General features: G+C 42.9%; 1 protein-coding gene across 1 annotated transcript in view; it reads left to right on the plus strand.

The window, feature by feature from the left end:
- LOC115466642 (solute carrier family 22 member 13-like) overlaps positions 1 to 27861 on the plus strand; it is a 60467-nt gene that overhangs the window by 2340 nt on the left and 30266 nt on the right. Inside the window, exon 2 of the mRNA XM_030198029.1 lies at positions 20488 to 20591. Within this exon, the coding sequence (XP_030053889.1) occupies positions 20488 to 20591 (104 nt within the window). The remainder of the gene's footprint in view (positions 1 to 20487; positions 20592 to 27861) is intronic.

A 27861-nucleotide genomic window follows, 5' to 3' on the forward strand; every position in this document is an offset into this window, starting at 1 on the left:
AATTTTTCAGCTATAGCTCCTGTGATTAGAATTTGCTTTACTTTACAAACAATTACTTACAGCATCAAACATATAAACGGCAAGTGACCGACTCACCTGCAAATGCGCAGTAGAGACTTCCCTCTCTGTCTCGCCCTCACATCAAAACGTGATGACGTGAGAGGGAAACGGAGTCAGAGTCACTGTCGGACACTGCTGCCTGGAAACGAACATCGCATGCACCAACCTCCACCATCCCCCCCCCATCGCCGCTCCCACCCTCCTCCATATCGGGCCCCCTGCACTGACCTGACAGCGCCTCTCACCTCCTTGTGAAAGCGCTGCAGGCAGGAGATCTGCTGCTGCCTGCAGCGCTTTCAAACGGAGGTGAGAGGCGCTGTCAGGTCAGTGCAGGGGGCCCGGCATTGAGGGGGGAGGGAAAGGCGGCGGCGAGGAGGGTAGCTGGAAATCTCGCCCATTTTAACGGGCTTAACGGCTAGTATGAATATTCCAAGACACAAGGAATTATTCCACGTTGCACATTGTAAGATTTTTTTTAATGGCAAATTTATCTATTGGAGCCACTTTCATTTTATCACTGTTGATTGCCTTATTGACTTCCCTACCACCATATGCAGGGCTTTTGTGTTTTGCTTTACTCTGAAATTTAAAATATTTGAACACCCCTCTTCAAAATACACATAAGCTAGGTATTATTTTTACTTTTCCACCTTGTACCTACTGTTGATATCGAGGGCTTTTAAACTTAATAAATATATATGAGGGAAGAAAAACATAATCCCCTGGACTATTTAATGAGAGGCCCAACTAGAAGATAGGGAAAGGGGATGTGACTAGATATGCTGTCTTTCTGTGGTTACAAGCAAAGCAGTTTACATATTATATGCAGGTACTTATTTTGTACCTGGAGTTAAGTGACTTGCTCAGAGTGACAAGGAGCAGCAATGATTTCATTGATTGAGACACACCTGCTGTGGTATCTAGAAGTTGGGAGATATTGGATTCTCTACAGAGAATTGTTCTGATGGCTGGTAATAGAATCACACAGGATGGGGGGGGGGCATATTGGACCTAATGCTTATGAATGGGGAGTATTTCTGATGTTATAGTGGGTCATCTGACATGTAATGATCAGTGGATGGTGTGGTTCAATACTAGGATAAGCACAGAGAGGGGGCTCATTCAAGAGTGAGGGTCCTAGACCTCAAGATGACCAACTTTGTCAGGATGAGGGAATACTGCACAGAGTCCTTAGCTGAATAGGAACATTAGGGGAAGGTAGTTTTATTTTTCCTGTACTGCAGTATTTTTGAGACATTGCTATTCAAAATGTTCATCTTGATTTACAATATTTTCAGGTGTGTGTGGGGTAGTGTTATTACAAATTTTTAAAAAAATGAGAACAGATTAGTAGTTGGAACTGATCCAAGGTTAGTAAGTATTTGTGGGATCATTCAATCCAAAACTTAGAGCTGGCAGAGAAAAAGGAAAGTCCATATGCAACAAAGGAGAATACTGTATGCTACCAAAGTTAATGAGAAGAGCCAGGGTTTCTTTAATGTGCCGTAACTAGCTCTTTATGAAGTTCAAGATGCAGTGAATTCCAAAGAGCAACCCTGATGGTAGCAAACCACTATTTGCTTAATACATTCTCATTTTTTAATTTAAAAATGTTAATATAATTGTTTACACAAAAGGAAAAGAAAGCAACATGCACATAACCAAGTCCTAATCCACAACAGAACATTGGCTCCTGCAAATAAGTGCCCAGATAGGAAAATTCAAGAGTGTTGATAGTCTAGCACAGTGTTTCCCAAATGCGGTCCTGGATTACCCCTTGCCAGTCAGTTTTTCAGGATGTCCACAATGAATATGCATGAACTGTCTCCATTATATGCAAATCTTTCATGCATATTCATTGTGGATATCCTGAAAACCTGACTGGCAAGGGGTAATCCAGGAGCAGACTTGGACAATGCTGGTCTAGTGTATTCAGCCACAATTAGGTCAAAAACTTTCAGCGTTACAGGCCCTATCCTATGGAACTTGCTCCCTATTTCATTAAGACTTGGGACATTTCCTTCAGATTTTTAAATATGGTCTAAAAATATCCCAAGATGCCTTTAGCAGATAATGATTCCTTTATCCTGCCTATGACTTCTTCTGGAGGACCGAAGACAGATCTTTGATGCAATAAGTGTATAGGATATATATATACTAGTAAAAAAGGCCCGTTTCTGACACAAATGAAACGGGCGCTAGCAAGGTTTTCCTCGGAGTGTGTATGTTTCAGTGTGTGAGAGAGAGAGAGAGTGTGTGTGTGCGAGTGTGTGTGTGTGACAGAGAGAGAGAGTGAGACTGTGTGTGAGTGTGTCTGTGAGAGAGAGAGTGTGTGTGAGAATGAGAGTGTGCGCCAGGGGCCCCCTTCCCCCTCCCTCCCAGTTCCATGATCGTCCCCCACCTCCCTCCCTCCCAGTTCCAGGGTCATTCCCTCTCTCCTTTCCTCCGACTTTCAGGTTCTCCCCCTCCCTCCCAGTTTCAGGAGTCATGGCGGCTGCCCACACACCCTCCCATGGGGCCCGGAGGGGCAGCCGCAGCCGTCGCCTGCTTTCCTCCTCTGCAGCGCCGGTCTGACTCATGAGATTCCCCCCCCCCAGCGTAGGAATGCGCGAGCGCACCAGCACGCTCTCCGCGGCTCTGCCCCCTCCGCTCACGCCCAAGGAGGACTCCAACCTTTCTTTCCCTGCCATTGGTCACGACGCTCTCGGCTACTCCGCCCCTCAACGCTTCTGTTTGTCTTTCAAGCTCCGCCTCTGCCCCTGTGCTCTGCCCCTTTCGCACCTCCTCCTCCGGCTCTGGCATTGTACGTGACGTCAGCCTGATCTGCGGAACCTAGCAGACCAACTCAGAAGAAAGCCATGGACACAGGCAGCAAGAATAGAACGTTGGAGTTGAGAATCAAACATATAAATGGCAAGTGACCGACTCACCTGCAAATGCGCAGTAGAGACTTCCCTCTCTGTCCCGCCCTCATGTCAAGACGTGATGACGTCAGAGGGCGGAACAGATAGGGAAATGGAGTCGGACTGTCGGACGCTGCCGCTGTAGCCTGGAAACGAACATCGTGCGCACCAACCTCCCCCCTCCCCCCATCACCGCTTCCGCCCCCCTCCGTATCAGGCCCCTTACACTGACCTGACAGCGCCTCTCACCTCCGTGTGGAAGCGCTGCAGGCAGCAGCAGAGCGATCTGCTGCTGCCTGCAGCACTTTCACACGGAGGTGAGAGGCGCTGTCAAGCCAGTGCATGGGGCCCGGCATGGAGGGGGGAGGGAGTGGCGGTGAGGAGGGTAGCTGGAAATCTTGCCCGTTTTAATGGGCTTAACGGCTAGTGATTTGATATTGTACTTCATTTCAATCTAATTTTATTTTATAATTTTAATGTTGTAAACTTAGGACCCTGTTTACTAAGGTGTGCTAGCGTTTTTAGCGCATGCTAAAAATTAGCATACGCTAACCATGTAGATGCCCATAGCAATATTATAAGCATCTACACAGTTAGCACGCGCTAATGCTTAGCACTACTACTACTACTACTACTATTTAGCATTTCTATAGCGCTACAAGGCATACGCAGCGCTAAAAATGCTATTGCGCTTCTAGCGCAGCTTAGTAAACAGGGCCCTTAGTCTTCTGATGGGCAGGATATCAAATTTTAATAAACATGGAACTTTAAATTATGTTGCATATGTTTATCTTGTGTGGTCTTGTGAGGTGTGCTTTCACAGTTTCCATCTTTGTCTATTGCGGGACCTTCTGTGGTTCTCTTTTTGAGCTTCTGTTGAAGCTTGCTTTTCATTTGCTTCAGATTGGGTGGTGGTTAGAAAGCCAATATTGGCAGAAGAAGGGTTAACATTTTCTGAAATTGGTTGAACAGCTTATGTGGAGATCCTTCAGCTCTGTCCTGCTGCAAATGTTGGATTTCTTCTGGTTGATAGCTCCTGAGGACGCCCTTGTGGCAAAACACAGATTTGTGTCGGGCTGGAGAATATTCTATAGATTGGAGACATTTTCAAATGTGGGAAAATATTCCATGAACTGGAGATGTTTTAAAACAATTTATTGATTTTTTTTTTAGTGAAGAGTGAATTTATTTATTTATTACATTTGTATCCCGCACTTTCCCACTAAAAGCAGGCTCAATGCGGCTTACATAGTAATAGGTAACACTGAATCTTGTTATGTAAAGTATGAAATTAAGTATAACATAGTAATAAGATGGATGGGTAGGTAGAGACAGGTGATAGAGAGGAAGGTAAGGTGGGAGATAGAGTCTGGGTCAATGTCGTTTTCTCTTCGGTACATGTAAGGTAGATGGGTTCATAAGATTAATCTGAACTTCCATGTGAGAAGATCAGATTACTTTTGTCAAGTGGATGATTGATTTTGATGCAATTGGATAGTACTTGCATCTTCAACAATTGAAAGGCATAACATGGAAGAACTCTTCAGGTTTTAGGAATTAGTGAATATATGTATAACAAATGGGGGAATTGTAGTGTACTTTTTTTTATATATATGAAATGTGTTATTGGTTTAATAACTCTTCAATTTGTATAATTATTTTGTAAAAAAAAATCTTTTTCAATTATTTTGAACTTTATATATATATATTGTTCTGATTACATTTGAACTGCCAGACCTTTATTTTTCAAATGCTGGGGGCATTGTGCAGCAGCTACAAATAAACAGTAAGGTCATGCAGGGATAACAGTTTTGTGGTGACGTGCTAATCATTGCAGTCGCAAGCTGTATGAGTGTTGGTTTTCAAGTGCTGGACTGTCCAGTCTCAGTTAAAGAAATGTTGAGACGTCACAGTTCTTTGGTTATATCACCTACTTTGCCTTCTGTAGTGGCAGGGAGAGGAGGTGTTACCTGCTGTCCTGAGAGTAACAGGGTTTTTTTCAGTTCTGGGTACGGCCAGCAGGTCAAGAGTTTGTTTACTCAGTATCTGTAGCCAACACAGAATTCCATTTTTTTCTCTCCTTTGACTAGTACTGTTGATCAGATGGATGAAGTTGGCTTCTCTGAACTCTTTCTCTGTGTCCCTTTGCTGAGACCCTACAAGTATCCTTTTGCCCTCTTCCCCCATTGCCTCTATCAAAAGGCGCCAGAGTTCAATTATTTTAGTATATATCTCTGCTGTCAGAGCAGCTGGAAATCAGAGTTCCTCTCTCTCTACTATGAACAGTGTCTTTTAAGGTGTGTTGTTGTTGTTGTTAACCTGAATTTTCTTTCTGCCTGTTGGTGTTAGCCCTGCAGCTTCTGACTTGCAACCACAGGCAAACATCAGTTCAGACAAAGCATGGAGCATTAAAACAATTCACATTGTTTAGTAATGAACAGTAAATTAGTGTGTATATATATCTATATAGCTATATATCTATATATATATATAAAACTCACCCTCAACTTTCTATTTGCACTGACGTCACTGAAGCCAGGTTCGTAAGTTCGAAGCTCTGAAGCCACACAAAATCACAGTCTGTGGGCCCCGCCCTTGCGTCAAACGTTATAACGTTGAGGGCGGAGCACATTCTCAGCTCCAACGTTGTACTGCACTGTAGCTCTGCTCCGCCCTCGCGTCAAAACGCGATGACGTTGAGGGCGGAGCACATGTTACACTATCGGTTGCTACTGCAGGGGCATTCACATGACGCAGAAATCTTCTGTTTCGGCAGGTCAGTGGGGTGGGGGGCCCTTCGGAGAGGGGGGAGCGCCGGCAGTGATGACATCGGTGGGAGTGGAAGGGGGTGCACTGGCAGCACACACATCGGGGGGAACGGAACGGTCACGGACGCTGGGGGGGGGGGGGTGCCAAAAGGGCCAGGGTCACAGCACATTCGCACGGAGGCTGCAGGGGGGCCGGCGACACACGGAGACACAAAGGGACGGAGGGGAGCCTTGCTAGCGCCCGTTTCATTGCGATTTGAAACGGGCCTTCGTTACTAGTATTATATAATACCCCATGATATGAGTTATTACTAAGATAGTAGTGCTGGTTTTTTCCAGAGGCCCTGGGGGGGGGGGGGGGGAGGTCTCTGCCAGTGGGCTGGAAAGTGAGGTTGAGAGGCCTGCTCAAAGGAGAGGTTGGCTGAGAAGTTGCATAGAGAAAGTGATTCCCTGTGGTGAGTGACAGCAGGGGTGAAATTGAAAAATAATAAAGGGGATTGAAGTGAGTTACACAAGGTCTTTGGTTGCCTGTACCCCCGCCAGGAACCTTGGGAGCATTGGGGGATCCTGGAATAAAAGAAAGAAGTGCAGGCTGAGTAAAGGAGTAGTTGCTACCCCTCTAAGTGGCAACTGAGAAAGAGATAGAGCTTCAGGTACATAAGAAGAGTCTTGCCTCCAAGCAGGAACCAGAGCCAGGGTGCAGCCCTGCGAGTTACATCGCTGGAAGAAGGACATCCTGAAAGGTCTGTGCCGGAAGGAGTTGGATTGGTATCAGGAGTAACAGAAGCAGCCTTGGGTTTACTGCTGGCACAACAGTACGGTTAAAGAACAGGAGCCTGTGTAAATATGTACAGTTTTGGAACACTCAGCGTGGAGTGGATAAGATTATCATGAATAGTCTTGGATGGACAATGTACATAAAAAGTTCTGAAGAGTTTACCTGCTGGTTACAGAAGTTCTAGTAAAGTTATTTGTATTAATTAAAAATTCCTGGAGTGCAGAGTGGTTTCAGGTGTGAGAGGAGAATGCTTGCTCCCAGATTGAGAAGGGATTACCTTTAGTAAGTCTCTCAAACTCCCAACACCTCAGATCTCTATTCCGAACCATTGACCCACTCCCAAGCTCAACTGCAGACGAATTAGGACTTGAGTGTGTGTGTGTGTGTGTGTGTGTGTGTGTGTGTGTGTGGGGGGGGGGGGGGGGTGATCCCCTGTGATACTGTGAACAGAGAAAAGAAAATGGGTTGATCCCCAAGTTTGGGTTACACAAAAGTGGCACCCAATGAGGGGCTAAATCTGAAGGAAACAGAAAGGATAAACGACTGTTTTCCCTGAGACCTGGGTCTGGGTTTTGGACCTGAGCTGGTAGCAGCAAGATCTGGGTTTACACATGTAAGTTGGGTGGTTTCCTCGTTGTGGGGCTCTCGAACTTTTATTTCTTTCAGTCTTGTTCCCTCTTCACATTCTTAGGGGAGCAGATTCTCTCTCGGTGGAAGGGATTTCCCTTCAAGACCCTGGTGTAGAGGTCCTTCCACTCAGAAACAGATATTTATTTATTTATTACACAGTTTCTATACTGCGCTATCAAACATTTTAGGAGGTTTGCAATTTTCACATACACAATATAAACAGATCAATAACAACACTTGCTCTTCCAGCAAAGCAAGCAAAAATCACAGATGATAAACATCCCTAAGCCTCCAGATCAATAACAAAGGCTTCCCTAAAAAGGAATGCCTTCACATATTTTCTAAATTGACCACAGTTCTTCAATAGGCGAATTTGATCTGGGAGCAGATTCCACAGCCTCGCTCCTTCTGCATAAAACATTCTCAATCCATGATCTTCTAATGTTTCACAGTAGTTACGGTAACAATTTATTATCAGAGCAAAGGGAACTTTTTGGACAGTAAATTCATATTAGAGTAGCCATATTGACAGGAGCCTCATTGTTCAGACACTTATAAATTAGTGTCGGAATCATAAAATGTGAGCACCATTTAACCGTCAGCCAATGGAGTTTCATCAGAAGTGATATGGTCAAATCCAGCTGTTCTGGTCACTCTCCTTGCTAAAGCATTTTGCGCCATCTGAAGAGGATGCAACAGGATCGCCGAAGCTCTCATAAGCAAAGCATTACAGTAGTCAAATAGTGGAGTGATATGGGCAAAGATAATGAACCTAAAGTAGATAAAAGGCGTATTGTACCTAAAGTTATCCTTTTGACAAGTACGCCCTTTATCTACTCAAAAACTTAATTTTAAAGAAAATTCATCTGACCAGGCTGTGGACATGGCTTGAAAAATAAAAAGAAGAGTCCAGGAGCTTCCTAAGATATTTTATTTCTCATGTAATGTCAATCATTGAACCTTCCAAATCAATTTACACAGGAAAAGAGAGGTGTGGTAGCCGTGTTAGTCCACTCTTAAAGGTTATCAATAGAAATCAAACAAAATAAAACATGGAAAAGAAAATAAGATGATACCTTTTTTATTGGACATAACTTAATACATTTCAAGAAATGTATTAAGTTATGTCCAATAAAAAAGGTATCATCTTATTTTCTTTCCATGTTTTATTTTGTTTGATTTCTATTGATAACCACAGGAAAAGATAAATCAGATTTACCTTTCAAAATCATTATTTGAATCTTAGCCATATTAACTTTTGGCCGACATCCAGATTTTCACTGTTGACAAAAAAAGACACAGGCAATCAAATGTCTCTGTAATAGATTTTTCAATAGGAAAAAAGAACTGGATGTTGGCATAAAGCCAGTAAGATACTCCCAAACGTTTCAGAAGCTTACATAAAGATAATATATAGATATTAAACAAAACAGGTGAAAGAACCAAACCCTGGGGCACTCCTGAATGAATTCTAGCTAACTAAATGTAGTCTGATTAGTTTGGCTCTTTTTTTTGGCTGATTTTAGTGAGTACAAACCATGACAGAACCCTACCGCCCACTCCCAATTCTTCTAGGCATCCCAGCAGCAATCCATGATGTAAAGTATCAAAAGCCGCTGAGATGTCTACAGCCACCATAATGTAGCTTAAGCCCCTATCAAATTACTACTACTACTTAACATTTCTAAAGCGCTACTAGGGTTAAGCAGCGCTGTACAATTTAACATGGAAGGACAGTCCCTGCTCAAGGAGCTTACAATCTAAAAGACAGGTGTACAATCTAAAGACAAGTAGTGTACAATCTAAAAGACAGGTGTAAATCTAAAGACAAGTAGTGTACAATCTAAAAGACAAGTGTACAGTCGATCTGATAGGGCATACTATATTTCTCGAAAGGTTAGGTGCCGAAAGCAGCATTGAAGAGGTGAGTTTTAAGCAGAGATTTGAAGATGGGTAGGGAGGGGGCTTGGCGTAGGGGTTGAGGAAGAGTGTTCCAGGCATAGGGTGAGGCAAGGCAGAATGAGCGGAGCCTGGAGTTGGCAGTGGTGGAGAAGGGTACTGAAAGGAGGGATTTGTCCTGAGAGCGGAGGTTACGGGCGGGAACATAGGGGGAGATGAGGGTAGAGAGGTAGTGAGGAGCTGCAGACCGGGTGCATTTAGGTAAGAAGGAGAAGCTTGAATTGTATGCGGTAACTGATCGGAAGCCAGTGAAGTGACTTCAGCCCTAATACTCTCACACACTGTGATAAGCAATGTTTCCATGGAGAACTTTGGACAAAATCCAAACGGGAAATCATCAAGGATCTGATACTCATCTAAAAAAATCTTTGAATTTGAACCAATACTAATTTCTCTACAATCTTTGCTAGATGAAGTAGTGATGAGACTAGTCTATAATTCCCTACTACAGAACGGTCTAAATGAACATCTTTTAATAAGAGTTTCACAATTACATGTTTACATGTTTCTGGAACAATACCTTCTTCAAAAGATGTATTAACCAAGAGTGTCAAAAATGGAGAAATCTCTTTTTCTATACACAATGCATTCATGGAATCATTAACCACACTGAATACTTTCTCCACCTGAGATACAGTCACTGGAGAAAAATCACACCATCTTATTGGTTCTATATCAAATTTTTCTACTTTAGGAAGAGGACAGGCCAGAAGAGAGACTCTTTTTTTAAAGAAAACATCTGCAAATTGCTGACTTGTAATTAAACTATCTGTAGATTCTCTCTCCTGATCTAACCCCGCCAGATAATTCACTGTCTTAAATAACTCCCTAGGAGTCGAATATGCCTCTTAAATTTTCTTAGGGTGCTCCAACTCTCTTTTATGAAGATACTAGTAAAACATGCCCGTTTCAGGCGCAAATGAAACGGGCGCTAGCAAGGTTTTCCTCCCGAACCCCCCCCCCCCCTGCTCACCCCTTCGGCGTTGTGAAGGTACTGACTGCCATTGTTGCGGACCTCGTCAATGCACGCCAATGCCACCTTCAATGTGCTGAGTCGTTGGTTGTGAAGCCACTGATGCCATTGCTCCGCCCTCAACGTCATCATGTTTGACACGAGGGCGGGGCCCCAACACAGTGATTTCGGTGGCTTCACCACCACGAACCCTTCAAACTGGAAGGAAGTGCCCGGAGGAACTGACAGTGACGTCAGTGTCCTCAGAACGTTGAGGGTGAGTTTTATTATATAGGATGTATAAAACAATTACTGCTTTGAGGTGGTCTTTCTGTACTGAGGCTGTACAACATTAAAGAAACACTGTAATGCTCCACACTCATCCCTCATCTGTGTCTGTCATCCCTTTCAATAATAAATCAATATTTTGAGGTAATAGATCTCCTTTCTACAATCCACTTCTACTCAGATTCTTCTCAAGTGGGATATCTAGTAAACTCGGGAGCTCATTTTCAAAGCACTATTTTGTAACTTTGTAAGTCTATGTGTTTTGAAAATGAGCCTCAGTACCTCTTCTAGTAGTCCAGCCCCTGAGTGTTGACATTTCTATCCTTGCAGGATCATAGCTACCATTGAGCAACCCAGCAACATGCCCAGGTCTGCCCAGTAGTAGGAGCTGCCTTTAATTAAACCTTCTCCACCTGCAAATCAAGCATCCCTCCCTACCTCTTCCCCGTGCGAATCTGGCATTTCTTCAGCCCCTCCCCTCCACCCTGGCTGGCTCTCGAAATGCATGACGGGTCACCAGCAGAGGCAGCACTGAAAACAGGCTTTCTCTGGCTGGCTGCCTTTGCCAGGACCTTTCCTGTACTTTGGCCTGCACCAAAAGGAGGGTGTCTTTTGTGTAAAAACACATTTAATATGTCTCCAAAATAATGCATATACAGGGGAAGAGGTAAAAACAAAAACAATGAGCACAGCCTAGAGCAGGCTCCTTTAAAATAACTCCTCTTCTAGCCCCTAGTTGGACTCCCCTTATTCTTATAGTCAGGGTCCAATGCTGAGTACCCCAACCTCTTCCAGGTGATCCCTTTAAGACACTCACAGAACCAGGCCACTATAACCATTTATGCAGTCTTGGGTAAACATCTGAGGATGGAACCTCTTTATTTCTAAAAAAAAAGAACAAGCAGCAGGCAAACCAAATAACTCAACCAATTTTATTCAACATTTTACAGAAATAAAAGGTGAGAAACAGTATTATATGTATACAGACCCTTTGTCTCAATTGTCCATTAACTCAACATGTTTCAGCATATAGATGTGCTGCATCAGGGGCAGCTATAGAACTTATATCAAGTTGAGCAGCACATTTATACATCCACCTAAAGGGCAAAACACAACATCTAATCTAATCTGAACAATTATAACCCACTCAATCCTTGAAAAGGTTCAAAGTGTTTTACAGAAAAAAAAAATGGTAATGATAGTAACAGAGAATTAAGAAAAACAATACAGGGCAGAAAAGTAGTATCCACCCAAATATTTTTGAATCAGACAAATTTTCAAATATCTTCTAAAAGAAAGATATGAGGCTTGTTGTTCGACCATTCCAAACTTGGGCCGCTTGAAATAAGAAAGAACCTTCTAATGTTTTCTTCATATGTACATTTTTAAAAGGAGGAAAGTTCAGTAAGAGGTGATCAGAAGGTCTAAAGGTGCATCTCCCAGTTTGGATAGATGAACAGGTGCTAGGCCGTAGATAATCTTATATACAATGCATGATATTTAAAATCAACCCAGACACAGACAGGAAGCCAGTGCAAAGTTAAAAATGATGGGATAACATGATCAAACCTCATTGGTTTAACAATTAATCTGGCAGCTGTATTCTGTAGCAGTTGGAGCGTTTTCCAAGTCTCTGCTGATATTCCAGAGTAGATGGTATTGCAATAGTCCAATTGTGATAATACTAAATGCTGAACTAGTAAGCGATCTTTATGAAAGTAAAGGTGAATTGTTCTAAGCTGTTGGAGATTGAAAATAACACATATTTTTTTTATATAGGTGATTTACTTGAGGTTTGAAAGACAGTGAGGGGCATTTTTGATATGACATCTAAATCTGACTTTGGATGTTTTGCTGAAAACGTCCAAAAATCAAGTAGTGAAAATGACCATTTTCAAACCAGAAAGTCTATCGTTTTTCTTTGAAAATGACCATTTCCTAGATGATGATGTGCTTAATATGTCTCTCTTTTTAGACCATTAAAAAAAAGTGCAAGTGAAAAATGCACAAAATCAAGCTATAGGGACGTAGGAGGAGCCAGCTTTCCTAGTAGACAGGCCATACAGGCATCCCAGCAGAGTAGTAGGGCACCTTAGGGAGCACTGCAGTGGACTTCACATAAAAGGTCCTAGGTACACATCTCATCATTACCCCCTTATATTGTATGGTGAGACCTTCAAAACTCATGAAAAACCTACTGTACTCAACAATACATCACTACGAATAGTCCTTATGGTTTAAGGTACAGTATCACCTATATGTTGGTACAGTAGGCTTTTGGGGTATTTTTTATTTGGGGGGGGGGGTGACACTTTCCACCACAAGTGTAATAGTGTATTATGGGTCTGGATCACCTTCTGTACAGTGCTCTGCACCAACCACTAGGCTATTCCAGGAACCTGCTTGCTGCTCTAGTAGGACTGGCCATAACATCTGAAGCTGCCATACAGTCTGGTATGTACTGTTTCATTTACATCTTTGCGGGGGTTGGAGGGAGTCTGGCCACTGAAAGAGTAAGGGAGTATCATTCTTTTATTCCTGCAGTGGTCATTTAGGGCACTTTTTTTGTGGCTTCACTTTTAGCCTTGGATGTTTTTGTTTTGTTCAATTATGGAAGAAAGACTTCCATGTGTTAGGAATGTTCAGATCATGCCCCTTGTGATTTGAATGCACTTCTGACAGACTTTATAGAAAAACGTCTAAAAATTGGTTTTGAAAATACCAGTTTGGTTGTTTTTGTGAAAAAGTCCAAAAGCAGATTTATGCCACTTTTTGGACATTTTTCTCTTTTGAAAATGAGTATGATCTAGGACTGTTGCTGATATTTTAGCTGACTGACTGATAAAAATTCCTCTGAAACCAGCAATATACAGGTGAATAGTAGATCTTCACATTTCCCAAACCACAAAAGATTTGTTTTGGTAGCATTCAATTTTAACATATGTAAGCCCAGTCACTGATTTTAGCTGGACAAGATAGTACTTTATGGTGTATAGAGTCTAAGTCCAAGGTGTTATTAATAAAAATATATCATTAACATAGGAAAATAAGTGCTCGTCTTCCTCCATAACAAAACAAAAAAGATAACCAGGAAGTTGCTTGCATCAGAGATGCGGGACGTAGCAGAGGGGGCAAAACCTCTGCCTTTCACATCTACACAAGATACTAACTTAAAACTCAAGGGAGGTGTCACACTTGACATTAACTAGGCTCAAAGACTGAGCCTTAAACCACTGCTTCTCATAGCAACATCCTCTATCACACACCACACTATCAAGGAACCACTGGCTATAAAGGTATGCAGAACCACTGCAGCCATCCTAGCAGGGGATGTTGTAGCAGTGTGATATACACTACATTGGTATTATCCTGGGACCCTGGTGAGGATCCTTACAGGAATATATGATTTTTTTTCTCAACAGCCACAAAGTAATGTATCATGGTTCATTTCCAAGATCTTTTGCTCTAGCCATCTTTCAACTATCTAAGAAATCAAGATCACCGATGACCTTTTCCTGAGGTTCTGACTTAAACACTAGCTGGTCTATGAATGTCATCGTCAAAGAAATAAGGGCCTTTTTATCAAGCTGCACTAGCGGTTCCTGTGTGGCAACGCCAATGAAGTCCATTCAAAGTGAATGGGCTTTGTCGGCATTGGCGCACCGGGGACAAAGAGGCCCTAAGACTCCAGCCCAACTTTATCTATTTCTTTTGCCAACAGTGCCTGATGGATGTTAAACAAAATTAGTGATGGGACTGAACCCTTGGGAATCCCATGTTTAAGTGGATAAATCCAAGAATATGAATTTTCTGGGCTCTATCATTTAAAAAAATGTACAAACCATTTTAAGCCAGTCTCTTCAACTTTTTTCAGCTGCTGAGCAATAGCACACAATTCACAGTATTGAAGGCTGAAGACTGAGCAAGCTGGTTACATTACATTACCAGTGGTGTAGCTGGGGGGGGGGGGGGGAGCGGTTGCTCCCCCAAACAGATTTTCACATAAAAAGGCGCCTATGCGCCATAGGTTAAGCGCCTTTCCAGTCCCTGAAGGAACCATGAGCTTGCTTCCCTTCCCTGACCTGCCCCTCCCTTATTGGTCCACGCCACTTACTGCCTGTCTGCCTCCCCGATCCTGACTTGGCTGCAAAATAACTAAAAGTAACAAAAGAAAACCACGCGTGCGGGGTCATAGCTCTGTTGCAACAGTGCCGGTTTCCTCCCCTTCCCTGACCTGCCCCTCGCTTATTGGTTCACGCCGCGACTGTCTCCTTGACTTGGCTGCGAAGTAAAAGTAACAAAAGAAAGAAAGCCAGTCGTAGGGTCATAGCAGGATCTGGGAAACCGGCAGCGGCGCACATAGATCTGCTGCTGTGACCCCGCGCATGGCTTTCTTTCATTTGTTACTTGCTTTTACTTCGCAGCCAAGTCAGGGAGGCAGTCATGGCATGAATCAATAAGCGAGGGGCAGGTCAGAGAAGGGGGGGAAACCGGACGAGGCGCAATAGAGCTATGACCTCACACATGGCTTTCTTGTGTTACTTCGTGGCCAAGTTGGGGTCAGGGAAGCGGCGCAAACCATTAAGTGAGGGCCAGGAACAGGGAAGGGAAGCTAAGCTTGTGGTTGTTCCAGGACTCTGAGGACTGAGGAGGAAATGTCAGTGAGTGATCAGGAGGGACGGAAAAAAAAAGAGAGAGAGAGAAAGGGCCAATGGAGGGGTGAGGGGAACAGAGATTGGATGATGCATGATGAACAGGAAAAAAAAAGAGAGAGCAGTACTGGAGGAAGGACAAGCAAAGGGGAGGAGGAGAGAGAAGATAAAACTGGCTGCTGAGGGATGTGAGACAAAAGGGCAATTTGAATGGAAAGAGAGAGAGAGGTGATGGATGGTGAAGGGGTGAAAGAGACAGAGGGGTGATGTTGGATATCTGGGGCATGGGGGGAGGGAGGGAGGGAAGGAGGGGGGGGGGGGGAATCCTGCATGGCAGATGGAGGGAGGGAGAGAGAGAGAGAGAGAGAGAGGGAGAGGGTCCTGGATGGGGCCGGAACCAGGGCCAATGGCATGAGGAGAAGAGAGATGGGATGATGTTGCATGATGAACAGGAAAAAAAAAAGAGACAGGAGTATTAGGGGAGAGACATGCAGAGCTGAATAGAGGGGAGTCGAAGAAAAAGAGTAAAGTTGGATGCTGGGAGATGAGACAGAAGAGCGATATAATGGGGAAGAGAGAGAAGTGATGTTAGATGGTGAAAGAGACAATGGAGTGATGTTGGAGGGGGACATGAGAGAGAGAGAGAGAGAGAGAGAGAGAAGAGATCCTGGATGGTTGAGAGAGGGGGGTCCTGCATGGCAGATGGGGGAGAGAGAGAGGAGATAAACTAAAAGCCTGCAACTCTGAAACCTTGTAGCCATTTGGGAACCTACAAAAACATTGGTAGCCAAATCATTTTATAGTTACGCTTATGCGAGGATGGGGATGGGTCTCTAAAGGGTTAAGTGAGGGTGGAAATGGGGTTAAGAAAGACAGTGAAAGCGAAGCAGTAGGACATAGGGTATAGAGTAAGAGATGGAAGCATGGCCTGGAGACAAGGGGAAGGAAGGAGAGACAGGGATGGAGCTGGGGCTGATGAGAGAATAAGAGGCAGTGGCGGGTACATGAGGGCTAAGAGTGTGGCTATAGGGGTTAGGAATGGGGGAGTAAGGAAGTGGGTGATAGATGGGGGGAGTAGGAGACTGAGGAAGTAGAAATACAGAGGGGCAAAGGAAGTGCTGGAGAGGGAATGAGGGAGATGGGAAAAGCCAGTTGGGAGATGAGACAAATCTGAGAAAAGGAGACTAAGGACTAGAAGGTGAGAGAATCAGAGTAAAATCAAATGGGTGGGTATAATCACAGAGAAGAGGAAAGTGTGTGTGTGGGGGGGGGGGGGGGGGGGGGGGGAATAAAACAAAAGATCAGTACCAGACAGAAGGAAAGTAGAAGACAAGAGAGAGAAGAAATGAAAAGATCAACCTGGAAAAGAATTCAAGAGAAGACTGACTCATGGAAAAGAGATAGAAACCAGCTTAATTAGAAAATTAAAATTTCCAGACTACAAAGGTAGAAAAATGGTTTTTATTTAATACTTTTAAGGACTGAGATGTGCCTGCTTTGTTAAATGTATTTTATAAAGTACAGGAGAAAATTCATTTCTGCTTCTCTCTTATCAATATTGCCCTGCTTAAAGAGTCTGGCTTTCTTGAGGGTATCCATTTCAGGTTTTGTCTGCAGGTTTTTTGTGGTCCCCTATTTTGAACCAGGTGAGAGAGGCTGTCCATATTCTGAGGTGAAGGATTCTGCTAGCACAGAAGTGGGCAATCTCAGTCCTCAGGGGCTGCAACCCAGTCAGATTTAAAGAATTTCTCCAATGAATATGCATGAGATCTATTTGTATACAATGGAGTAAGTGCATGCAAGCAGATCTCATGCATTTTCATTGGGGAATTCTGACAATTCGACTGGTTTGCTGCCCTCGAGGACTGAGGTTGCCCACCCTGTACTAGTATGTAGTGTCTGTGTAGGAAAGGTCTAGCTTGTTCCAGTTTCCCAGTAGCCGGTATATTGGTGCTCTAAGGCCCAGTATAATATTTATATCACTGTCTTTTCATAGGTGGATTAAGGCTGTTATGGTGTGGTTAGTTTTCAGTATAGGTTTTGAGTGTCATCTTGCTTTGGCGGCCCTTGCCACCCAAAGTAAAATGCTCAGGACTAGTGGTCTCCACATCCTGTAGAGTCACCATACAAACAAAAGCCCATCTGATTTAAACAAAGTGTCTAGCAGTGGAAGGAGTGTGTGTGCTGTCCCTGAGGTGATGGTCACAATTTGAATATTTTTACGTGTAGTTAAGAAGACAGACTGCCTGCTCCCGCCAGTCCTAGGACATCTGCTGTGTCTGGCCTCCTGATGTAACTTCCTGTTTTCCTCATAGGCGGGACACAGCAGAGGCAGTCTGTGTTAAATCATTGCTGGCCACAGCCATGGCACCAGAGCGACAACATCGGCACTGCTGCCTAGCTGACACCAAATGGCGCCTATTTTACAAAAGTCTGCTCCCCCTAACCTCAAAATTTGACTACGCCTCTGTACATTACATGGTCTTAGATCCTGCAAAAACCATCAGGTTCAATGCAGGTAACAATAGCTAAACTGAAGCGTATTTCAAAGTTTTACAATGCATTATGTCCACTAGTAAAAAAGAACAATGAAAAATCATTGGCCAAAACCCAGAAAATATTTTTTTTTTATAAAGAAACGTCTTTAACAACCTTCTGAATTGTCAATATTTATCTATTTGTCTAAGAAATAGTGGAATAGAGGGTGGCCTAGTGGTTAGAGTGGTGGACTTTGGTCCTGGGGAACTGGGTTCAATTCCCACTGCAGGCACAGGCAGCTCCCTGTGACTCTGGGCATTGCCCAAGGTACAAATAACTACCTGTATATAATATGTAAGCCACATTGAGCCTGCCATGAGTGGGAAAGCATGGGGTACAAATGTAATTTAAAAAAAGATAAACTTGAAATATTCATGTAGCTTTAATTTTTGGACCGAAGGAAAATTTAACAAATATTAATTCCTGGTAGATCAAAAACCACTCCCATTTAGAAAAGAGAAATAGATAATCAAAAAAGCAGGAAGTTGACCATACATCCTTGCCCTCCCCTGCCTGCACTTGAATCCTACCTACTTGAATCCACAGTTCCTTCTAAGCTGAATGGGAGTTCTCCACCTATAGTCCTGCCATGGGGGCGCTATTTCACTGCCACATTTTTAATAGTGAGGGACAGGCAAGCTCTTCAGGACTCCAGGGACCTGCCTGTACCTAGTGATTGAAAACAAAAAATTGAAGCACCCCCCCCCCCACTGGCAGCAATGCAGTTTGGAGGACTCCCATTCAGTTTAGCAAGAACAGCGATTGCTACTAGCACTTTCTTTGTATAACAAGGGCGAAAGCCAGACTATGCCAGAATGTTCTACATGTTGCCATAATCTATATAAATAATTCTCACCTCCAACGTTCTGAACCTCACTGTGTGGCAGGGAAACACTGAAGCCCTGTAGTCTTCTAGGCTGTCAGCACCACTCACTCTCACTCTCACTCATAGACCCCGCCCTCAGCCACGCCCCATCCACACATAATTCACAACCCCAACATTCTAAATGCAAATTTGTAGTTGCAAGATCCCATGAGTGTATGCCCCGCCTTTGCGTCACAACATGATGACGTGGAGGGCGGGGCTATGACACCCAGCCAATCGCCAGTTCCACCGCCCTCCGACGCTACCCCCCCCCCGATGCACTGCGAGAAACAGCGGCCTATGCAGGGCCTCCACCCTCCCGACGCACAGCAACAAACACCGAGCTACGCAGGGGGAGGAGTGCCATCCGAACACCTGATCCGCCGGGACCCCGAAGCTGCCGCCTGCCAAAAAAAAACTACCCACCTGCACCCTCCCCACGCTGCCGTCCTGCACCCTCCCGATGCTGCCGCAGGTAAACCTTGCTAGCGCCCGTTTCATTCCTCACAGAAACGGGCCTTTTTTACTAGTAGCCCATAAAATCGTCTATCAGTTTGGCCACTAGTGAGAGATTCGACACAGTGAAAAGAGGCTACCAGCCACCAAGGATGAGCAAATATAGTGAAACCATGCCAGGAGGGTCCTAGTCAACAAGGATGTAGATAATACAGGTTCAATCTGGCAACAGGAAGGACAAATTTATTACAGATCTAGCATATGCAATTATTGATGTACATTTATTAAGGTGTCTATAGATATTGTAGTATACAATATCTATAGAGTGGAGTGGAGGAGTGGCCTAGTGGTTAGAGTGGTGGACTTTGGTCCTGAGGAACTGAGTTCAATTCCCACTTCAGGCACAGGCAGCTCCTTGTGACTCTGGGCAAGTCACTTAACCCTCCATTGCCCCATGTAAGCCGCATTGAGCCTGCCATGAGTGGGAAAGCGCGGGGTACAAATGTAACAAAAATAAATAAATACCCTTGATGTAGGCAGCAGCCAAAACATGGCCATGCTGTGTCACACTGTTATGCTACATTTGTAATAAATTTATACGTTTTCTGTTGCCATACTGAACTTTTGTTATCCACACATCCTTGTTATTTTTATTTATTTATTTGTTGCATTTGTATCCCACATTTTCCCACCTATTTGCAGGCTCAATGTGGCTTACATTATGCCGTAATGGCGATCGCCATTTCCGGAATGAGAAATACAAAGTGGTATTGCATTAAAGTTCATAAGTGATAAAGTAGATTAAGCAGTCAGGTATAGAGAGTTCGGATTTGATCAATTCTAGTAAAGTTCATTAGTGACAAAGTAAGCAATCAAGTATAGAGCGTTCGGTTTTGTTCAGTTCTGGTATAAATTTCGTTTTCTGGTATTTAGGATGGATCATTGTGGTCAGCCTTTTTGAACAGGTTGGTTTTTAGTGATTTTCGGAAGTTTGTTAGGTCGTGCATTGTTTTTATGACATTTGGTAGTGCATTCCATAGTTGCGTGCTTATGTAGGAGAAGCTGGATGCATATGTTGATTTATATTTTAGTCCTTTGCAGCTGGGGTAGTGGAGATTCAGGAACGTGCGTGCTGACCTTTTTGTGTTCCTGGTTGGTAGATCTATAAGGTCTGACATGTAGGACGGGGCCTCACCGTGGATGATTTTATGAACCAGGGTGCAAATTTTGAACGCAATACGTTCTTTAAGTGGGAGCCAGTGCAGTTTCTCTCTTAGGGGTTTGTTGTTCCAAATATGAGTCTGGCTGCTGTATTTTGGGCAGTTTGGAGTCTCTTTATGATTTGTTCTTTGCATCCGGCATAGATGTTGATCAGATTCCTCCAGACTTGGTTTCATTGTGTTTGCTCACGGTCGGAAATTAGACACAGGGAAATAATAGCTAATCACTTCCCAGTACAGAGCCCAAATACACCCTCTTACTAAAGCTGCTTTTCAGCAACTCCTGGCTATCTGCGACTGCTCCTCAACTGGAGACCCAAACTGCCACTGTATTCTTATTTGGACAATGAAACCCTTTTTATTGATTAAAAAAAAAAAGATTTTACATTTGCAAGTAATCCTTGTATATTTTCTTCAGTTTGACTTGGTATGTGAACGAAAAGAACAACATGCCATCTCGCAGTCTGTTTTCATGGCAGGACTTCTCATTGGAGGCCTGGTACTTGGCCCATTAAGCGACAGGTAAGAAATTAGCGGAAATAACTTGAAAGGTATTGTAATTGGAATTTTGCTTGTACTGCACGGTGTTGATACAAAAAAAAACAACTTCAAACACATCCAGCCTAAAATGTTTTTACAGGTCATAGCTTGGTTTCTGAAATGTATATTGTTCTCCTATGCGTTGACCTGGAGGCCTTGGTCTGTGGGAGACTTGCTGCTCTTTCATCTCCATGGAATATTCACCTCCAAAAGCAGGAAACCATCCTCACAGTGGGGTGTATGTGTGTGTGTGTTTTAATATAAAGGTACCAATTCAGGGACAGTTCAAGAAGTGAACTGTTCCCCCATTATTATTGCTGGGCAGAAGCATCAGTGACAGAAGTGGCTTTGTGCATATCTGTCTCACCTCTTCCAAGAGATATGCATACATGCTAATATTGAAGTGTTGTAATAATAATAATAATAATAAAAATCCCTCAGTTATTCCCCCATTCTTTTCTCTTTCCTCTAAGCACATCCTCTCTCTCTCTCTCTACACCCAGAGCGTCTTCACCAGAGTGGACTTTTTTTTTAAAACCAATGTGTCCCTCTCCCCCTAGTTGAGTGATGGTCACTATTTTTCAACTGGGAGACACTTTGGCAAAATAATTTGATGTGAGAGGCAAGACCATTGCTGGAGAAAATGGTCAGCACCTTGGGCAAGGAAAAACCTCTCTGATGAAGGTACCTTTGGTTAGAAGCCTTCAGAGAAAGTGAGGGAGAGAATGTATTGAAGAACAGAGTCAAGAAGCTGTACTTAGGGTTGACTGATGTCATCGCTTGGGCCTTACAATGAAGAATACTGTCCTAGCCCATCTCTTTCTCCTCAGCCCATGCCTGATCCCACCAGACTCTCAGTCTCTGCAGTCTTTCTTTTTCTTTCCATTCCTCTTTTTCTGTTTGTCACCAGTCTTTCTCTTTTTCTTTCTCATGGACAGGAAACAAACATTAAGCAGCCAAAAGCATCTTCATTCTAAAAATAGTGCTCACTATAATGAAATAAAGTTCAAGGGAAAATGAAAAGATATAAATGACATACATGGAATGTGAACTAACATAATGACACAAAACAAAATTGCATTTCATGTACAACGATATTGACACATAGGAGTCTGTGTTCCAGTGGAGTTCAATCTAAAATAACTACACTTCTTGTTGATTCTGGGCCCAGCTGTTCCATGAAGCTGTCATTTATGGCATCTAGGAATTATACTTCATTAGCATGCCCTGATGAAATATTTTGATGAAGGCAGTTTGTTTCCTAAAGAATTTTCATGCTGCTCAACTCTATGCCATCCTTAACATATAGCGCCACTCTTCCAGCAGTTTGATTCGTCCTGTCATGCCATTACACTATGCACTCCAATATCTCAGCATCTTATTGGTTATCTTCTTTCCACCTGATCTTTGAGCTGCCTATTGTTATATGTATTTTCATTACGAGCCATGGACTCTAACTCTCCAATCTTTAAGTTTTAGACTTCTGGCAGTTGCATACAAATATTTTTAACTGTTTTAAAAAAATTTGTACTATTATAATTTATAGTCAAAATCTACTTTCAGGGGTGGAATTGGCCTGGAAATGGCATGAAGAGATGATTATTAAAGATTTTTCAGCTGGATACCCAAGTGGGATGTGCCCAAAGAAGAAGTTAGGTGGGGGTTTCCCTAACTTGGAGAAAAAGTGTCTTTTCCTGGTGTTATTCTGCTAGTCAGCAGCAAGCAGTCAAGGCTTGTAAGGCAGGACCCTAAGCACCACCCAGGTCTGAGGACAAAAGGGAGGGAGATAAATCCCAGATTCCTGCCAGAAGCAGTCAGAGCTCTGACTAGTAGAGAGCTGCAGTGTCTTTGAATAGATTTCCTTGTTGAACCAGAAGAAAGAAGGGACCAGGAGCTAGGGGCTGGGGTTCCTTCTGGAGGAATGAGAAATTTGATTGTGTGTTTGGATCAATGAGTCTAGAGAAGGAACTGGAGAGACAGGAGACTTTTCTCCAGAATAAATTCCTATTCACAAGTCTTAGTGAGGAGACGAGTCAGAGAGCAAGACCCATGAGGAGTTAACAGTGGTGAGTAGGGAAGAGTGATGTCCTTCCCAAAGTTGAAGAGTTTCTACAAGGAAAGAGTGAGACATCAATGTGAGAGATGGAACAGAAAAAGCCAACAGGGAAAGGAGGAGACTGATGACCTGAAGACAATTCCCAGAAGACACTCTCCCAGTTGAAGCTCCCTGATGTTTCAGCAAAGTTGGAGTTTCTGTTATATGTCATGGATTCTTTTTTGATTGACTCACCCCCTCACAGAAGAGCAGAAAGAAGGGAAAGAGTAAAATTAGGTTGCCTCATACAGAGAACTTGAATGGACTTCAAGTAGGTAGTGGTGTAGGGTCTTGGAGAAGAGTCTCCCCTTTGTGTTCTTGAGACCCATAAAAATAAAAACTTGTTAATGTAGTCCTACAATCTGCCTCAGCCAATGGGAATTCACTATTTTGCACATGTCCTTTGAAGATACCGCCTTCAGACTTCACTCTGATATCTGATAAGCAGGCTAGAAATATAGAAACAAAGAAAATGATAGCAGATAAAGATCATATGGCCTATGAAATATGCCTGACCATCCAAATTATTAAGCTGTACAATCTATTTCTCTTCTTGGGAGATCCTCTGTGCTTGCCCCACACTTTCTTGATTTTAAGATACGTTCGTCATCTCTGCCACTCCTGCTGGGAGGCCATTTCTCACATCCACCATCCTTTTTATAAAGAACTATTTCCTTAGCTTACTTCTGAATCTATCTCCTTCTCTTTCATCCTGTGCCCCTTAATTCCAGAACTTCCCTTCAATTGAAAGAGGCTTGCCTTCTCTGCATTTATGCTATAGAGGCTTTTAAATGTCTTTTATCATATCTCCCCTTTCCTTTCTTTCAAAGTATATATATTTAGATCTTTAAGTGTGTCCCCATACACTTTGTGGTGGAGACCACTGATCATTTTAGTAGCAGCCCTCTGGACCAGCTTCTTGTTACTCTTGGCAAGTTACTTAATTCTCCATTGCCCCAGGTACAAATAAGAACCTGTATATACTATGTAAACCGCTTTGAATGTAGTTACAAAAGCCACAGAAAGGCGGTATATCAAGTCCCATTTCCCATTCCCTACACAGTACTCTAAATGAGGTCTCACCAGAGAAGCACCATCTCTTCCTTTTATCTGCTGGCCGCTCTTCTATACACTGAAGAATTCATCTGACTTTAGCCATTTCATTTTATTATTTTATTTATTGCATTTGTATCCCACGTTTCCCCTCCTCTTTGCAGGCTCAATGTGGCTTACAATACATCATGGATAATGGAAGTAAGAAGACATTAGATATTTGGTATTATTTCTACCTGTTTGATCACCTTAAGATCATCAGATACAATAATGCCCAGGTCCCAGCCTTCTTTTGTGCACCAAGTGTTTCACCTTCTATACTGGTCTGCTCCCTTGGGATTTTGCAGCCTGGATGCATGACCCCCTCCCTTTTTATTTAGCATTTAAATCTTGGCTTCCAAATTCTAGATCATTCTTCAAACTTCACTAGATCCCTCCTTATGTTTCCCACACCTTCCAGGATGTTTTCAGATTTTGATATATCTACAAAGAGGCAAATCATACCAGACAGCACTTCTGCAATATCACTTATAAAAATGTTAAAAAGAACTGGACCATGAAACGGCTCCCTGCCGCATACAACTAGTAACTTACTTATCCTACTTGGAATACAGAGAGAGATGAGGAGATTTTTTCATTGATTTGTGACAAGCACAGATTGCAAGGGAGAATGCTTTCTGGCCACAGATGTTCAATTTACTACATTTGACATAGCAAAAAGCAACTTCCTGTGATGTCATCACAAAGTGACTCATGTCCATTTATAGTGATGCTATGAAAGCCAAAAATCAATTTCTGATGAGGTTATAGGAAGCATGATTTGAGGCAGCTGGGGGTAGGGAATGGACACTTATCAGTGGAGCTACATTCTATTCATCTCTATGGAAGACAGTAGGAATTTAGCATGGTTTGGGTAGGGCATGGGCACAACTTAACCTGGAAGTGAATACTGATTGGTTGACATGACCTGTCAAAAATTTAACTTCAAACACAATACGTTTAACTTTTTATTACTGAACAATCTTTCACCATTGTAGTCTATTCAACTTTCACTTTATCTACCTTCAACACCATGATTATCATTTAACCCAGGGGTTACTAAACCTGTCCTGGGGGAACCCTAGCCAGTCAGGTTTTCAGGATATCTACAATAAATATGCACAAGATAGATGTGCATACCATGGAGGCAATGAAGGTAGATTGATCTTGTGAACATTCATTGGAATTTCCTGAAAACCTGACTGGCTGGGGTTCCCCCAGGACAGATTTAGAAATCACTGATTTAACCCCTTTTTCTGTTTATGGGGTTAAAACTTTATGCAGTCTACAAGAGTAAGGATGGCCCATGGGACCCCAAAGAAAAGAGGTGCAGGTAAAATTCCAAAAATAGTTTAATAAAACTCCAAAAAAGGAAAACAATTCTTCTGAATAATAGACAAATAACTGCTGACTGCTGAAGAAGTCTACCAGAGAATAATGCATACAAACACAAGGGACCCAACACAGATCCATGTTTCGGCACGAATGCATACTTCAGGGGTCACTAAATCTGCACTTCATTGTGTTAGATCTTATATGTATCACTGCAGCTCCTTGTGACCCTGGACAAGCACTTAACCCTCCATTGCCCTGAAGAGCAGTAGCCCCCTAATGGTTAGTGCAGTGGGTTGAGAACCTGCAGAACTGGGTTCAAATCCCACTACAGCTTAATAGTTAGCGCAGTAGGTTGAGATCCTGGGGAACTGAGTTCAATTCCCTGCTGCTCCTTGGGACCCTGGGCAAGTCACTTAATCCTCCATTGCCCCAGGTGCAAATAACCTTAGATTGTGAGCCCATTAGGGACAGAAAAGTACCTGCAAAAAATAGCACCAAACCTGAACCTTCCAATCGCAGACACCCTAAAATTTCTCTGAGTTACCATCGACTGGCACCTAACACTCGAGAGCCATGCGAGAAACACAGCCAAGAAGATGTTCCACTCAATGTGGAAATTAAAAAAAAATAAGACCTTTTTTCCCAAGGCTTGTTTTCCATAACCTGGTACAATCAATGGTGCTCAGTCATCTAGACTACTGCAACGCACTCTACGCCTGTTGTAAAGAACAAATAATCAAGAAACTCCAGACAGCCCAGAACACGGCAGCCAGACTCATATTTGGTAAAACAAAATATGAGAGTGGTAAACCCCTACGTGAAAAGCTGCATTGGTTCCCTCAAAGAACGCATCACGTTCAAAATATGTACCCTGGTCCACAAAATCATTCATGGAGATGCCCCAGTCTATATGTCAGAACTGATAGACTTACCACCTAGGAATGCTAAGACATCATCCCGCACATTCCTCAACCTTCATTTCCCTAACTGCAAAGAGCTAAAATACAAACTAATGCATGCGTCAACCTTTTCCTACTTGAACACACAATTCTGGAACGCGCTGCCGCGCAACTTAAAATCGATCTACGAACTAACTAACTTCCGCAAACTACTGAAGACCCATCTCTTTAACAAGACATACCACAATGACCAACAAATATGAACTTCTTCACATATACCCAATATTGTCTTTACTATGTGCTTGTTATATTAATAGCATGCTTATCATTATCATGTTACCCAAGATCTTTCTATAATACTAAATGTTTATTTCTGATATATCTCCACGATTCATGTAGTATTGTAAGCCACATTGAGCCTGCAAAGAGGTGGGAAAATGTGGGATACAAATGCAATAAATAAATAAAATAAATAAATAGTACAGTGCACTCCATTTAAGTGCACGTCAGATAAGCGCATGCTCTGTTTAACTGCATGCCGTACTTCGGTCCCGTTTTTGGTGCCATCAATTTCTATGGGGACAAACTTCGGTTTAGCACACTACTGTTAAGTGCAAGATTCGCTTATATGCATGGTTTAAGACCGCTCCTCTGCAGGAAAGACTCCGCATAAGTGCGCGCACGGAATATGGAAGCCGATTGGTGCCTGACAACCAATGAGATTTCAAATTTACTGCCCCTTAAACTGCCACAGGCAGAATAAGCAAAAGAATGTTGTTAGAGTGTACACTGGAGTCGTCGTCGCGCAACTGTAAGACTTTAACACTGGCTGAATGAATAGAAGTTTTTAAAAAATTAGAAAACAAATAAAGTCCAGCATCTATTACTAAAGAATATGGTGTCAATCCCAGTCAAATTTCACATATCTTGAAGCAGAAAGACCAGCTTCGGGGAAGACTGGCAAAACAATACAAATCCACACCAGAAATGAAAACGGGCGGGAAAAGCTGAGGAGGTAGAAGATGCTCTTCTTCAGTGGTTTTCTCAAGTCAGAAGCAGACAGTTTCCTGTCAGTGTTCTACTGCTTATGGAGAAAGCTAATCAGCTAGCTGAAAGTCTTGGACTAACTGAATTCAAAGCCACTGTTGGATGGTTGGAAAGATGGAAGGAGAGGAACAACATAAAATTCAAGAAACAGCATGGTGAAAAACAAGACGCTGATGACTTTGGTGTTGAAAATTAGGTTGTTTCAGTTCTTCCTACCATCTTGAACGAGTTTGCACCTCGTGACATTTTCAATGCTGAAGAAAACGATGTCTACTGGCGAGCGATTCCTGATGGAACACTTGCATTCAAACAAGCTGAAACTACAGGAGGTAAAATGTTGAAGGACCAACTGATGATCCTCCTTTGCTGCAATATGGATGGGAGTGAGAAGTTGGAACCACTCGTTATTGGAAAGAGCAAACAGCCCCGTTGCTTCAAGAATGTTAAGTGACTTCCTGTGTCATACGAGGCTAATGCAAATTCATGGATGACTGGGGAAATTTGGGAGCAGGTGGCTAAAGAAGTTAGACACTAGAATGCGGGCACAAAAGCGTCAGATTTTGTTGCTTTGTGATAATTGTGCTGCACACATTGATGATGTCAGGCTATCTAACATCAAGGTGGTCTTCCTGCCACCAAACACTACCTCTCTGATCCAACCTATGGATCAGGGCATAATAGCCAATTTCAAACAACATTATCAAGCTCTTGTGCTACGTCGTCTGATGAGCATTATGGATGACCAGACTAGCAAGGATAAACGTGCTGTTGAACTGGCTCGTAA

This window comes from Microcaecilia unicolor, chromosome 1 (assembly GCF_901765095.1).
Source record: "Microcaecilia unicolor chromosome 1, aMicUni1.1, whole genome shotgun sequence".
Taxonomy (NCBI): Eukaryota; Metazoa; Chordata; class Amphibia; order Gymnophiona; family Siphonopidae; genus Microcaecilia; species Microcaecilia unicolor.